At 51.4% G+C, this 15,243-nt stretch overlaps 1 protein-coding gene across 1 annotated transcript; it reads left to right on the forward strand.

The window, feature by feature from the left end:
• Window positions 1–2,623: 2,623 nt before the first annotated feature.
• On the forward strand, window positions 2,624–8,148 carry LOC133343891 (ferritin heavy chain B-like). Its single transcript, XM_061553868.1, has 4 exons — window positions 2,624–2,844; window positions 5,409–5,555; window positions 6,465–6,590; window positions 7,685–8,148. The coding sequence occupies exons 1-4, from the start codon at window positions 2,743–2,745 to the stop codon at window positions 7,832–7,834; spliced, it is 525 nt and encodes a 174-aa protein (XP_061409852.1). The 5' UTR covers window positions 2,624–2,742; the 3' UTR covers window positions 7,835–8,148.
• The last annotated feature ends 7,095 nt before the right edge of the window (window positions 8,149–15,243 follow it).

Genomic DNA, 15,243 nt, shown 5'->3' on the forward strand with positions numbered 1-15,243 from the left:
GCTTTCGTTGCAGTCGAAACGTCGTGAGAATTTTTATTGTTTTATATTTCTATTATTATTTCCCTTCTACGTGACTTCACCGAAAGAACCAAGAATAATAAATCATGTTTTCTTTTTTTCTTTTATTATTTCCCTTCTACGTGACTTTACCGAAAGAACCAAGAATAACCAAACGAGTATGGACCGGACGTGTTGAAAATCGGAGGGCGTCCCAGCCGCCCTTCACCATCACCGCACATGACCTGCTCTTTGACTCGGGCGATGCGTCACCCATTCACGGCTGGCCCCAGCAGCAGACGCAGGTTGGAGGGCACCTGGGGGGGGGGGGTTGTTTCATTGACCCCGTTGCGACATCGACTCAGACGGCGGCGCTACGGGAGATCGAATCAAATCTGCGACCTCTGCTTTGCCAATCCAGTTACGTGCTAACCAGTTAAAAGCGGAACTTGTTGTTGGTATTTACTGCTATGGACATGTATATATGTGCGCGAGACTGTTAACCGGTTTTTTTTATGTGGTTCAATGTTTTAAAAAAAATTTTACGTGGTTACCATTCGAGCAAAAACGATATTAACAATCCTGCTATGAGCCTGGTCACCTGAGTTCGATTCCCAGGCACGGCCAACATCCGCTCATGACAGATAACGACACTGATCCTGAGTTCCGTCCTCTCCTCTCCACTGTCTTCACCTTGAGCCCGCGTCGACCAGCGTGGTGAAGTATGGTCAGACAGCCCTTCTCCCGAGCGGCATGTGGGAGTCTCTCGTTCAGCAGTTGATTGACAGGCCTGGCCCGTGTGGTCATGCCAAGGGTCCAAAGTTTAACCGTTCTGCGCTACTTTGAACCTTTGAACCAAACAATGAGCGCGGCTCTGCTGAGCTCACGTCTTCTGCTGGCACGGCAAAGCCGCTAAAACAGTGAACTGGCGGCGATCCAATCACGGCTGTCATCGGCGTCGCGTGATATGTGAAACGGTCTTGTCTCTCCCAACATCCATCGAGCTGACCAATACGAACAGGAGGCCCACATACTCGCACGGGGACACACAGACTCACACGGAGACCCACAGAGATCCACAGATACCCACAGACTCGCACGGAGACCCACAGAGACTTGCACAGAGACCCACATAGACCCACAGACTCGCACGGAAACTCACAGATACCCACAGACTCGCACGGAGACCCACAGAGACCCACAGACTCGCACGGAGACCCACAGACTCGCACGGAGACCCACAGAGACCCACAAACTCGCACGGAGACCCACAGAGACCCACAGACTCGCACGGAGACCCACATAGACCCACAGACTCGCACGGAGACCCACAGAGACCCACATACTCGCACGGAGACCCACATACTCGCACGGAGACCCACAGACTCGCACGGAGACCCACAGAGACCCACAGATACCCATAGACTCGCACAGAGACCCACATACTCGCACGGAGACCCACAGACTCGCACAGAGACCCACATACTCGCACGGAGACCCACAGAGACCCACAGACTCGCACATAGACCCACAGAGACCCACATACTCGCACGGAGACCCACAGACTCGCACGGAGACCCACATACTCGCACGGAGACCCACAGACTCGCACGGAGACCCGCGGAGACTCACAGAGACCCACGCAGACCCACAGACTCACACAAAGACCCCATTGGAGAGCCACAGACTCACAATGACAACAACAGAACGGGTGGCGACGGCGTTGTGGTTGCGAAAGGAAGGCGACTTTGTGTGATGGTGGTCGTGGTAACGCTGGAAGGCAGTTGCGGTTGCCACTTGTCCCGTTTTTGTCCGTGAAAAAAGGTGGCGACCCCAGGTACCAGGTGGTAAGAGTTCATTTTGTGGGCCGGTTATTATATTTTTTACGCAGTTGACAAGCACAGAGCAAACGGCCAGGAACAAACAGCAATGTCGCAGTTCTAATAGATAAGCGCGTACCACGTGTCTGGAATTGAGCAAGGTTGTTGTTGCTGTAAGAGCTTGGGGGGACGAGATGATGATGATGATGATTATGTGAGGAGGAATTCCAGTGTGCAGCAGAGCGAGAGAAGACGCAGAGAAGCGTTGTGACCTGCAGTGTGGTGAGTGGATGGGTGAGTGGGTGGATGGATGGGTGAGTGGGTGGGTGGATGGGTGAGTGGGTGGGTGGATGAATGAGTGGGTGGGTGGATGGATGAGTGAGTGGATGGATGAGTGCGTGGATGAGTAGGTGGGTGGTTGGATGAGTGAGTGGGTGGATGAATGAGTGATTGGTTGGATGAGTGAGTGAGTGGTTGGATGAGTGGGTGGATGTATGAGTGGGTGTTTTGTTGTGGCTTCCAGTGTGGTGGTGGTTGTTGAACACAGCGTGGTTGATGAAACTCAACAGGCAGTATCTGGTATATAGAGCGAGTTCATGGTAGTAGCGACAAAAGAGTAACCAGGAGACAACGACCGCCAGTGAGTGAGTGACTCAGTGAGTGCTGCATCATCAATCAGCCGGAGTATGCTGGTTTGTGTGAGTGTGAGTATGCTGTGAGTGGGTTGGGCTGTGAGTGTGAGTAGGCTGGGCTGAGCGTGACTTGGCTCAGCCTCCCTACGCCTTCACAGACTATATAAGCCACCAGCGCCTCGTGCATTCAGCATATCATCACGGGAAACACGGGTTCTAGCTTCAACAGTGTTTGAACGGAACTTCCTCCTGTGATCTCCTTCGCCTGTTGTTGCCCTTTCAGCTGACAGAAGATGACGTCCCAGGTTCGCCAAAACTTCACCCAGGAGGTGGAAGCTGCCATCAACCGGCAGGTCAACCAGGAGCTCTACGCCTCCTACGTCTACAGCTCCATGGTGAGGAGGCCACAGACGGATCCCTGACCCGTCGCAAGCGACACGCGGACCCGTGTCGATTGCGACGGGGAGCGGTGGTGCAGCGGTTAGCGGCGTGGCGCTCCGAAACCTGGCGACACCGAGGTCGATTTGCACGTGCGCGCGCGCGCGCGTGCGCGTGTCCCTTTGTGTCTGTGTGTGTGTCTGTTATTTTTACCTTTGTGGAAGTGTCTGCGTGTCCGTGTGTTAGCGTATGTCTACGTGTGTGTCTCTGCGTGTTTGTCTGTGCGTGTTTTGTGTTTGTGTGTGTGTGTCTATGTGTCTGTGAGTGGTGTCTGTGTGTGTGTCTGTGTGTCTGTGTGTATGTGTGTGTCTGTGTGTCTGTGTTGTGTCTATGTGTCTGTGTTTGTGGTGTCTGTGTGTGTCTGTGAGTGGTGTGTTTATGTGTATGTGAGTGGTGTGTGTGTGTCTCTGTGTGTGTGTCTGTGTGTCTGTGAGTGGTGTGTCTGTGTGTATGTGTGTGTCTGTGTGTATGTCTATGTGTCTGTGAGTGGTGACTGTGTGTGTCTGTGTGTCTGTGAGTGGTGTGTGTGTGTCTGTGAGTGGTGTGTGTGTGTGTGTCTGTGTGTCTGTGTGTGTGTGTGGTGTGTGTGTGTGTGTCTATGTGTCTGTGAGTGGTGTGTGTGTGTGTCTATGTGTCTGTGAGTGGTGTCTCTGTGTGTGTGTCTGTGTGTCTGTGTGTGTGTCTCTGTGTGTGTCTGTGTGTCTGTGTGTCTGCGAGTGGTGTGTGTCTCTGTGTCTGTGAGTGTGTCTGTGAGTGGTGTGTCTGTGTGTGTGCGTCTGTGTGTGTGTCTGTGTGTGTGTGTGTCTGTGTGTCTGTGTGTGTGTCTGTGTGTGTGTATCTATGTGTGTGGGGAAAACTCATGTAGTGGTTAGCGCACTGCGCTACGAACCCCACCACCCGAGTTCAATACCAGTGACGAATATTTGAACCGGTCCTGGGCCTCCCCTTAGGTCAACTCAGCCTTAAATTGGTACCTAGTTTCAACGTGTATGTATATATGAGTACTGGGGAGACAAAGGCGGCCGGGCATGGCGCTGGCCACCCACCCCCTCGTCTGCCGTGCCCTCTGCTGACCAGCCTGCTAAGGCTACACGGGGGATCTTTGATTTTGGCGCATAATTGGGAACAGTATCGAAAGTCGTGGATTCTCGCGGACAATGGGAACCATATTTCAGCAATTGCTTCTTGCTGTGGTTGTCCCACCTGATGACGGACGCTTGTGTTGCGCCCGAAACGCCGTGATTTAATTCATGTAATTTCATACCTACGTGACTTTACCGAAAGAACCAAAGAGTATGGACCCCTGCAAGTCACGAAAACTTCAAATCTAGAGGGAACCATACTGTGGAGGGTATAAACAGGAATTGCGTCGTCGCAGATGCAACGGCAGAGGGCTTCTCTCGCACTCCCGAGTTGGCAGCCTCACCGGACGATTTTCGAAATGCCACCCTCCGGCCACGAATGTCCAATCTCTTGCCGATATCCCCATCTCGGTTGCGGCCTGTTATCGTGCCGGCTTGCCAGCGTTCACGAGAGTCGTGGCGCAATCAGTTTGGCAACACAGCCAAGGCCCGGGGCGATTCCATTTTGCGTTGCTTGCTTTGTGCGGTTACATTTTCATATATGTGTATAAACAATATTATCATCTGGACAATCATTTCAGGTGAAACAGCTCGCTTGGCAAAGAGCGTCGCAGGTGAAAGATTCCATTGGTACCTCAGTTGCCAGTAAAAAATATGATAATTGTTTTTTTACCCTCTTATCTGGCAACAAAACTGACACCTTTTTTTACGAGGTACCAATGGTGTTAATGCTTACCCCGGGCTCTCATACTCTGATAGTGCATTGTCTTTGAGTTTTGCGCCTTTTGGCGTCATCTGGTCCAACCCATGTGAGACTAGGCTCTAAGGAAAGCTGTCTCGGGTGTGGACCAATCAACTTCAAGGATAGTGCATACATTATCAGAGTTATGTTTTTTGTTTGCATTATGACTGCAGGTATTGTGGTCTATGCAAACATGACTCCTCGTAAAAAAGGTGTCAGTTTTGTTGCCAGATAAAAGGGTAAAAAAACAATTATCAGGTGAAATATTGTCACGAATAAATAGACAATCACATCAGGCCGTTGTTACTCGGTCTGACTCGCGTGCAATCACGTGGGTTCAAGCGAGCCCGACTCTGCTGATGAGGTACTGAATGTAGAAACCCGTCCAGAGTGCATACCTGTCAACCCCTTATCAGTGCTCTACCTTATTGCAAACCAATTCAGACCTTATTGGTCAGCCCGTGCCCCTTAGAAATCTCAACGTTCATCCTACAAAGCCCCATCACAAGGGAGAAACACAAACAAAGACACATTTTTTTGCCCGTGTTGAAACGGCTGTACGCCAATAACTCAATGTCCCTGTACAAGAATACGGGGTAACCCCTATGGGTTGACACGGTATGAGAGTGGTACTCGTCTTGAACCAGGCAGCAGGTAAATTTAACAGGTGCCACATTTCCACCCCTGGACCCGCTAGGCCTACTACTTCGACCGCGATGACGTGGCCCTGAAGAACTTCCACAAGTTCTTCAAGGAGCTGTCTCACGAGGAGCGCGACCACGCCGAGAAGCTGCTCGAGTACCAGAACAAGCGTGGCGGCCGCGTCGTGCTGCAGGACATCAAGGTGAGGCGGCCTTCTCACTCACAGTGGCCCACGGGCTCAATCAGAGACCCGCAGACTCACTCAGAAACCCACAGGCTCATTCATAGGCCCACAGGCTCAATCAGAGACCCACAGACTCACTCAGAAACTCACATGCTCATTCATAGGCCCACAGGCTCACTCAGAGGCCCACAGACTCACTCAGAGGCCCACATACTCACTCATAGACCCACAGACTCACTTAGAGGCCCACAGACTCACTCAGAGGCCCAGACTCACTCAGAGGCCCACACACTCACTCAGAGACCCACAGACTCACTCAGAGGCCCACATACTCACTCAGAGGTCCACAGACTCACTCAGAGGCCCACAAACTCACTCAGACGCCCACAGACTCACTCAGAGGCCCAGACTCACTCAGGAGACCCACAGACTCACTCAGAGGCCCACAGACTCACTCAGAGGCCCACAGACTCACACAGAGGCCCAAACTCACTCAGAGGTCCACAGACTCACTCAGAGGCCCACAGACTCACACAGAGGCCCATACTCACTCAGAGGTCCACAGACTCACTCAGAGGCCCACAAGCTAACTCAGAAGCCCACATACTCACTCAGAGGTCCACAGACTCACACAGAGGCCCACAAACTCACTCAGACGCCCACAGACTCACTCAGAGGCCCAGACTCACTCAGGAGACCCTTAGGCTCAGTCAAGAGACCCACAGACTCACTCAGAGGCCCACAGACTCACTCAGGAGACCCACAGGCTCAGTCAAGAGACCCACAGACTCACTCAGAGGCCCACAGACTCACTCAGGAGACGCACAGGCTCACTCAGATGACCATAGGCTGACACAGCGAGCCACGGATTCGCGTGGACAGAGCTGTGACCGCGGCCGATGGCGGTGCCGCGTGCCACGAGTGTAGAAGCCGGACCGGGACGAGTGGGGCAATGGCCTTGAGGCGCTGCAGCTGGCGCTTCAGCTGGAGAAGAGCGTGAACCAGGCGCTGCTGGAGCTGCACGCCCTCGCCGACAAGAACAAGGACCCTCAGGTGTGCTCGCGACGCCGCAGACGACACTAAGACGCTTGCCAAAGGGGTGGTGGTGGCGGTAGTTACAGCCTGTGATCCATGCTTCCTTCCCAGCAACGTGCAGGCTAACACAGCTGTCAACCCACACGGTTTACCCCGTATTCGTGTACAGGGGAATTGAGTTTTCAGGTCCATGCGGCGTACAGCCGTTTCAATACGGGCAACTTTGTGTTTGTCTTTGTTTGTGTCTCTCTACTTGCGATGGGACTTTGTAGGATGAACGTTGAGGTTTACAAGGGGCGCGGGGTGACCAATAAGGTTTGAATTGGTCTGTAATAAGCTAGGGGGCACTGATAAGCGGTTGGCAGGTGTGGCAATGTGCAGACTTATTTCTAACATGGCCCACCTGAGTGGGATACGGTGTTTGTCCCCCTCGCACGTGTGGGGGTTGTTTTCTCTGGTGGTGGCCCGGTTTGCTCCCATGTGTGAGCACGTGGCCACTGGCCGCCAGCACGTTGGCACGACGATTGTCACTCCTACTACTGCGATCAAAGTGCTCGCTGTATCTTCATTTAGGATCTCAGGGGGTGGGAGGGGTTGGGGAAGGCGTGGGGGGTAGTGACCTCATTGCTTAACCCAGGGGTGGGGAACCTTTTTTCTGCCAAGGGCCATTTGGATATGTATAACATCATTCGCGGGTCACGCAAAATTATCAACTTAAATTTAGCCCGTTGTTATATTTGGTCAAACATTTAATGAACTCACCCCCTAATGTGATGGCTGGAACCGCTTCCCTTTGGTGAGGCGTGTGATGTTAGCTGCTGGCATTGATGATGTTGCTGCTACTCGCAACTGCTTTTCCAGGTTTGCTTTTAAGATTTATTGAATTTCGAGTCCCGCCTGTGGTTGCCTTGTCAGGGCCAGACCCAAATGATTTCGCGGGCCTTATACGTTCCCCACCCCTGGCCTAACCAAAAAGAAACCAACAATGATCTCTCATGATTTGAATAACGAAGGAGGGCCGGGCCGGGGGCCGGGTGGGGGGGGGGAGCGAACCTCCGATGAACTGCGATGCTCAACCGAAGCGCCCTCTCGCCCCCTGCCCCCCTCGCCAGCTGTGCGACTTCATCGAGAGCCACTACCTGGAGGAGCAGGTGGACGCCATCAAGCAGCTGGGCGAGCACATCACCAACCTCAAGCGCCTCGGCGTGCCGCAGGCCGGAGTGGGCGAGTACCTCTTCGACAAGATGACGCTGGGCAGCTGAGCGGCGGTGGTGGCTGCGGCGGTGGCGGCGAGCGGTGGGAAGTCGACGCTCGCCGTTGGTTGCCACCTGACGTAGCGCGGCACCGTTCGTGGTGGCGCTGGTGCCGTTACGCGGCGAGCGCGACGATTCCTCCTTCGAAGCGGATTTCGCGGTCCGTTCGCTGTTGCCGGTCACCGCACCGGCGCCACCGCGAGGGTTTTCCGCCGCTGCCCGAAGGTGGTGCCTTCAATCTGCCATCGGGATCAGCTCGACAGCGGGATCGTTGTTGTTGTCCTTGATCCTTGTTTGGCCGTAATAAAGATTAATTAAAGCAACCGCGCTGTCGTGTGTGTGTGTGTCGTGTGGTCGCTATTGTTGTCAATGCCGTCCGTCCATCTGTCACGGGGGGATGGGGCAAGGATACAAAAATATATTTTTATAAAACCAAACTCTTTTATTTGTGCGCCCAACGTCAGGCGGATGCTGAAAAGCATTCGCAGGATCCATGCCATGGCGTGGTTTTTCTTCCATGGTTGTTTGCATCAGGCAAGCCGGCTAACAGCCAAACACCAATACAAAGATCCCCCGTATAGCCCAAACAGACTGTAGGGGCAAGTGCTGTTAGCGAGCACCTATGAAGGCCGGAATGGTACACGAGGGGGTGGGTGGCCAGCACCACGCCCGGCCGCCTTTGTCTCCCCAGTGGCGATGTTTACACACCGCGCCAGGTATTCATTTGAGGCCGAGTCGACTTAGGGGAGGCCCAGGATCGGTTCAGATAATCATCACCAGTGGGAATCGAATTCGGATCGCCGGGTTCGTAGCGCAACGCGCTAACCACTGGACCACCGTTCCCCACACACACAACAACAACCGCCATTCGCCACTAAGTGGCGGTGACGTCACCACGACGCCTGCGCCAGGCCAAGTGCACCTTGAGGCCACGTGAAGTGTCGAACGCCCGCTGGCAGGAGGTCACGGGGCAGACCCAGCAGGTGCCACGGGTCGACTGACCGAGATGACCGAGATGACTGGCTGATGCACCACCTGTGCCCCCTACTGTACCAACTTGCTGTGCTTTAGCCACCCGGCGCTCCGCTCGTTGTTGTGAGCGTCGCTCCTCCGCCCTCTGTTGTTGCTGGAGGGCGACTGCCTCCAACTGCCCAGTAGCGTCCTTCACGAACCTCCTCCAAAGAGGCCGGTCTTGACACCGCTGGTACCAGTCATCGGCAAGTCCACTCAGCTCCACATCCTCCTGTACCACATCACTCCATCTCTTCTCTAGCCCGTGCCGCGCCCATTAAGCCCTCTCGATCCGGCCGAACAAAAGCTGTTTGGGCATGCGGTGGCTGAGCATGCGGGCAACATGGCCCAGCCAACGCAGCCTTGCCTGCCGGAGGAGCTCACCGATGGGACTTTGTCCACACACACACACAGAGGCAAGCCTGACACTAACAACCCGGTCGGGTGGCGCGGTGGTTGCCACGTGCGCCTCACAAGTGGAAGGGGCCCTGGACGAGATTCGATTCCGCATGCGGGCTCACTTTGTTCTGCCCCTGTTCTGCGGAGTGTGACTGAGTGTGGTTAGCGGTGAGCGTGTGGAGTCTGTGTGTCCTCCCTCTAATAGAGGGGGCTTTTGGGGGGGGTTAGATCGCGTGATTATAAATGTGTCGTTAAACCCGCCACCACCCGACACAGCAAATTAGTAAGGTTTGTCACGTAAACAGAACGTGCCAATTCGTTACATGGTCAGCACACTCGTATGTTTGGTGTATGGTGATTTTTTTCTGCAATATTTTGCTGTCTTTTCTTGAATTTTCTGTTTTCACTTAGTCACATAGTCACTTTAAGATGTTTTTTATTCATGTTTTTTTTGTTGGTTGCGGTTGCACCCGATTCAAGAGCCGAATGGCTCACAGGGCTATACCTAATACGTGAACTTGATGTTGGAGAGTAAACCCACAATATTTACAATTCGACTTGTCGCCTGATGAGGCTGGTTGTAATTACCGGCGAAACGTCGGACTCGAATTGTAAATGTTGTGGGTTTACTCTCCAACACACCGGTGTGCTGAACCAGCAACGAATTGGCACGTTTTTATCGTGACAAAATATTACTAATTGGCTGTGTCGGGTGGTGGCGGGTTTAACGACACATTTATATTCACGCGAGTTAACCCCCCCACCACCACCACCACCCAAACAAAACGTCTATTTTTTTATGTTTTATTTTTATTATTTTATTACTTCCCTACTACGTGACTTTACCGAAAGAACCAAGAAGAAAAAAACGTCTATTGTGGATATTATTATTTATTCCTGAGGATGAAGAAATAATCATAAGAATAAGATCGCAATCTGTTTGATTGTATAGGGTGGTGTATAGTAATCACAAGTAGTGCTAGTCGCATATCTGAATTTCCCATCTTAATTAGACGCTCCAAGCCCAGGACGTGTCATTCAGACTCTGTTTTATCGACAGACCTGTTCTTCACCTGAGGACGGCTGCTTGCGTTGTGGCCGAAAGGTCGTGAGAATTATTTTATTATGTTTTATTTTTATTATTTTATTATTACCATTCTACGTGACTTTACCGAAAGAACCAAGAAGATGAATCCCTGCAGTCACGAAAGCTTTAAATCGACATCTGTTTGATTGTTACGCGAAACCAAAGTGGCCGAGTGCGTGGAGAAGTGGCGCCCTCTACTGTGCGTGAAGCAGAAAGTCGCTTGAAGAAAAATGAAAAAAACGTGAAGCTGCGAATCTCAGCGGGAGGTCTGTGATGTCCGCTTCTGTGGGCCATTCGGTCTCTCTCAAGGAGGGGCAGCAATCCTCGGAGACGTCTCCTAATGGATTCTAAGCGTGACGCAGATATACACACTTGAGATACAATTTGGGGTAAATATCTTCTTTAAAAAAATTAATTCAGAACACACTTACGGTGGTGTTTTTCAAACACATTCCTGCGGAGGGAGCTGGTAGGAACGTTGGGTTGCTCGGTCAATGGCCAGGGTCAACGGCGGCGTGGTGTATTCCGCAAATATGCCCGACTGTGAGGGCGGGCACAAGCCGGCGTGAGCAGGTTAAACGTTGAGTTTTATAAGGGCACCACGGGGTGACCAGCCCCTCCCCACCCAGCTCCACCCCTCCCACCCCCCACCCAGCCCCCCCACCCAGCCCCTCCCCACCCAGCCCCTCCCCACCCTCCTACCCCCCACCTAGCCCCCCCCCACACCCAGCCCCTCCCCGCCCGTCCCTCTCCACCCAGCCCCTCCCTGCACGACGGACACAATAATCCCATGTGGGCTGGCGTAACCAGGAGGTTCCTACCAGTATAACACGTCCATATGTTAAATAACACGGACGTCACGTGATTATCGCATCATATTAATAATGCAATTAATAATCCACGCATCGAGTGTCTTGGCTGGCTGCTGCTGGAAGACCTTCGGAGGGCTCCCAATAGATCACGACGCCGATCAAGCCCAGTGATGTGCGCTGAGGTCAATGGCTGGGGAGGCACTGGATAGTTCTAGATTTGAAGCTTTCGTGACTGCAAGGATTCATACTCTTCGGTTTTTTCGGTAAAGTCACGTAGGTAAAATAATAAAAAATAAAATAATAATAAATGAAAATAACTAAACTAAATCACGACGTTTCGGAGGCAACACAAGCTTCCGTCTTCAGGTGGAACCGTCACAGCACGATAGCTGTATCACTGAAGACGGAAGCTTGTGTTGCCTCCGAAACGTCGTGATTTTTATTTTATTTTTACTTTACTTTTATTAATTTAAATTTTTTTACCTACGTGACTTTACCGAAAAAACCTAAGAGCACTGGATAGTGTCAGAGTCAGATTCACACACTGAGAGGGGCGTGTCCTCACTATAGTGTATGGTGATTTTTTTCTGCAATATTTTGCTGTCTTTTCTTGAATTTTCTGTTTGCACTTAGTCACATAGTCACTTTAAGATGTTTTTTATTCATGTTTTTTTTGTTGGTTGCGGTTGCACCCAATTCAAGAGCCGAATGGCTCACAGGGCTATACCTAATACATGAACTTGAACTTGATGTTGGAGAGTAAACCCACAATATTTACAATTCGACTTGTCGCCTGATGAGGCTGGTTGTAATTGCCGGCGAAACGTCGGACTCGAATTGTAAATGTTGTGGGTTTACTCTCCAACACACCTGTGTGCTGAACCAGCAACGAATTGGCACGTTTTTGTTATCGTGACAAAATATTACTAATTGGCTGTGTCGGGTGGTGACGGGTTTAACGACACATTTATATTCACGCGAGTTAACCCCCCCCCCCCCCCCACCCACCACCACCACCGAAACAAAACGTCTATTATGGATATTATTATTTATTCCTGAGGATGAAGAAATAATCATAAGAATAAGATCGCAATCTGTTTGATTGTATAGGGTGGTGTATAGTAATCACAAGTAGTGCTAGTCGCATATCTGAATTTCCCATCTTAATTAGACGCTCCAAGCCCAGGACGTGTCATTCAGACTTTGTTTTATCGACAGACCTGTTCTTCACCTGAGGACGGCTGCTTGCGTTGTGGCCGAAACGTCGTGAGAATTATTTTATTATGTTTTATTTTTATTATTTTATTATTACCATTCTACGTGACTTTACCGAAAGAACCAAGAAGATGAATCCATGCAGTCACGAAAGCTTTAAATCGACATCTGTTTGATTGTTACGCGAAACCAAAGTGGCCGAGTGCGTGGAGAAGTGGCGCCCTCTACTGTGCGTGAAGCAGAAAGTCGCTTGAAGAAAAAGAAAAAACGTGAAGCTGCGAATCTCAGCGGTAGGTCTGCGATGTCCGCTTCTGTGGGCCATTCGTTCTCTCTCAAGGAGGGGCAGCAATCCTCGGAGACGTCTCCTAATGGATTCTAAGCGTGACACAGATATACACACTTGAGATACAATTTGGGGGAAATATCTTATTAAAATAAATAAATTCAGAACACAATTACGGTAGTGTTTTTCAAACACATTCCTGCGGAGGGAGCTGGTAGTAACGTGTGTTGCTCGGTCAATGGCCAGGGTCAACGGCGGCGTGGTGTATTCCGCAAATATGGCCGACTGTGAGGGCGGGCACAAGCCGGCGTGAGTAGGTTAAACGTTGAGTTTTATAAGGGCACCACGGGGTGACCAGCCCCTCCCCACCCAGCTCCACCCCTCCCACCCCCCACCCAGCCCCTCCCCACCCTCCCCACTCAGCCCCTCCCCACCCAGCTCCTCCCCACCCTCCCCACCCAGCCCCTCCCCACCCTCCCCACCCAGCACCCCCCCCCACCCTCCCCTCCCCACCCAGCCCTTCCTTCCCCACCCAGCTCCTCCCTGCATGACGGACGGACAGACACAATAATCCCCTGTGGGCTGGTGTAACCAGGAGGTTCCTACCAGTATAACACATCCATATGTTAAATAACACGGACGTCACGTGATTATCGCATCATATTAATAATGCAATTAATAACCCACGCATCGAGTGTCTTGGCTGGCTGCTGCTGCTGGAAGACCTTCGGAGGACTCCCAATAGATCACGACGCCGATCAGGTCCAGTGACGTGCGCTGAGGTCAATGGCTGGGGAGGCACTGGATAGTTCTAGATTTGAAGCTTTCGTGACTGCAAGGATTCATACTCTCAGGTTTTTTCGGTAAAGTCACGTAGGTAAAATAATAAAAATAAAATAATAATAAATGAAAATAACTAAACTAAATCACGACGTTTCGGAGGCAACACAAGCTTCCGTCTTCAGGTGGAACCGTCACAGCACGATAGCTGTATCACTGAAGACGGAAGCTTGTGTTGCCTCCGAAACGTCGTGATTTTTATTTTATTTTTATTTTACTTTTATTCATTTAAATTTTTTACCTACGTGACTTTACCGAAAAAACCTAAGAGCACTGGATAGTGTCAGAGTCAGATTCACACACTGAGAGGGGCGTGTCCTCACTAAGGGGGGCGTGTTAGACACGTCCCCCTCGGTGAGGCAGATGTGATAGCTGCCTCCCCTGGTGCTTTTTCATTACAGTTTCATGACGAGACCAGCGAGTCTTAATATCTTTATACACATACGTGAAATAAGTTACCTGGAATATGGAAGGCGAGGACATGAAATGAAGGGGTCTACAAACATTACATTGGTGACATACTGAGATAGTAACAGGCACACGCTTATTGCCCGCACTCCATCCAGTTACTGAGAGGTTGCGCAATCAGAGGGGAGGCTGAGCTCGTCGCTGCCTCACCTCTCGTCTCTTCCTGCATTTTCAGAGGAGCTCCGCAAATTTGACGACTTTGACGAGTCTACGGGTCTCTATGCGAGTCGATGGGTCTCTACGTGAGTTTGTGGATCTGCGGGTCGCGATGTGAGTCTTCGAGTTGCTACGCGAGCCTATTGATTTCGACGTCAATCTATTGGTTCCTCCATCTGAGTCCGTAGGTCTCTCTACGTGAGTAACTGGTGACCAGGCTGAGACCATCACCTCGCTGCCACGGAAAACCACGTGCAGGCAATCCCAGGTTTCATACTCTTAGGTTTTTTCGGTAAAGTCACGTAGGTAAAAAATGTAAATTAATAAAAGTAAAATAAAATAAATTACAAATTTCACGACGTTTCGGAGGCAACACAAGCCTCCGTCTTCAGGTGGAACCGTCACAGCCACGACAGCTGTATCAAGTGGCGGTGACGGTTCCACCTGAAGACGGAGGCTTGTGTTGCCTCCGAAACGTCGTGAATTTTTTTATTTGTTTTATTTTACTTTCATTGATAAAACAAATTTTACCTACGTGACTTTATCGAAAAAACCTAAGAGTATGAATCCTTGCAGTCACGAAAGCTTCAAATCTAGAATCCCAGGTTTCTCGGCGGCGGCACCGGCTGACCTCTGAGCCACACGTCCGTGAACTTGATGAGCACGGGGAATTCGTGTTTGTCATTCTTGTCGGTGTGAGTGTAGGGGGGGGGGTAGGGGCTGCTCTGGGAATGACCTGGCCCCGCGGAGACACAATGCGAAGCCAGGGACACCGCTGATCACCTCCTGTCGCCACCCCCTCGTTATTTTTAGCGTCACCCCCCCCCCCCGCCCCAATAATTTGTCCTGATTTTCTAAAGCATCCCGCGTGCGAGGCTGACACTGTTTACAGCGACCCGGCAGGTGTTCTCTGTGTGTGTTCTCTCTCTCACCTCTCTCTCTCTTCGTGCACTCACCTTGGATAATGGAAATGTGTGAGTGCGTCGGTGGGCGGTTGGCGGGGGGTGGTGAGTGTCGTGTTCCCATTGTCTGCTGCGTCGTGGATGGGTCTGGGATCCACCGCAGAAGCGCTCCCGCGGTCAGGCGAATCTCCAGCACGGAGCGTAGAGTTCACCCGTGAAGACTCACGCATATATGTAGAGCACTA

This window comes from Lethenteron reissneri, chromosome 2 (assembly GCF_015708825.2).
Source record: "Lethenteron reissneri isolate LAM-NWPU_2019-01 chromosome 2, ASM1570882v1, whole genome shotgun sequence".
NCBI lineage: Eukaryota > Metazoa > Chordata > Hyperoartia > Petromyzontiformes > Petromyzontidae > Lethenteron > Lethenteron reissneri.

What these genes read in the sequence shown, in the direction of transcription:
- LOC133343891 (XM_061553868.1), top strand. Translation starts at nt 2,743, where the DNA reads ATGACGTCCCAGGTTCGCCAAAACTTCACCCAGGAGGTGGAAGCTGCC. An exon ending in TCGTGCTGCAGGACATCAAG is followed by an intron (nt 5,556 to 6,464) that starts GTGAGGCGGCCT and finishes CCACGAGTGTAG; the next exon opens with AAGCCGGACCGGGACGAGTG. An exon ending in ACAAGAACAAGGACCCTCAG is followed by an intron (nt 6,591 to 7,684) that starts GTGTGCTCGCGA and finishes CCCCCTCGCCAG; the next exon opens with CTGTGCGACTTCATCGAGAG.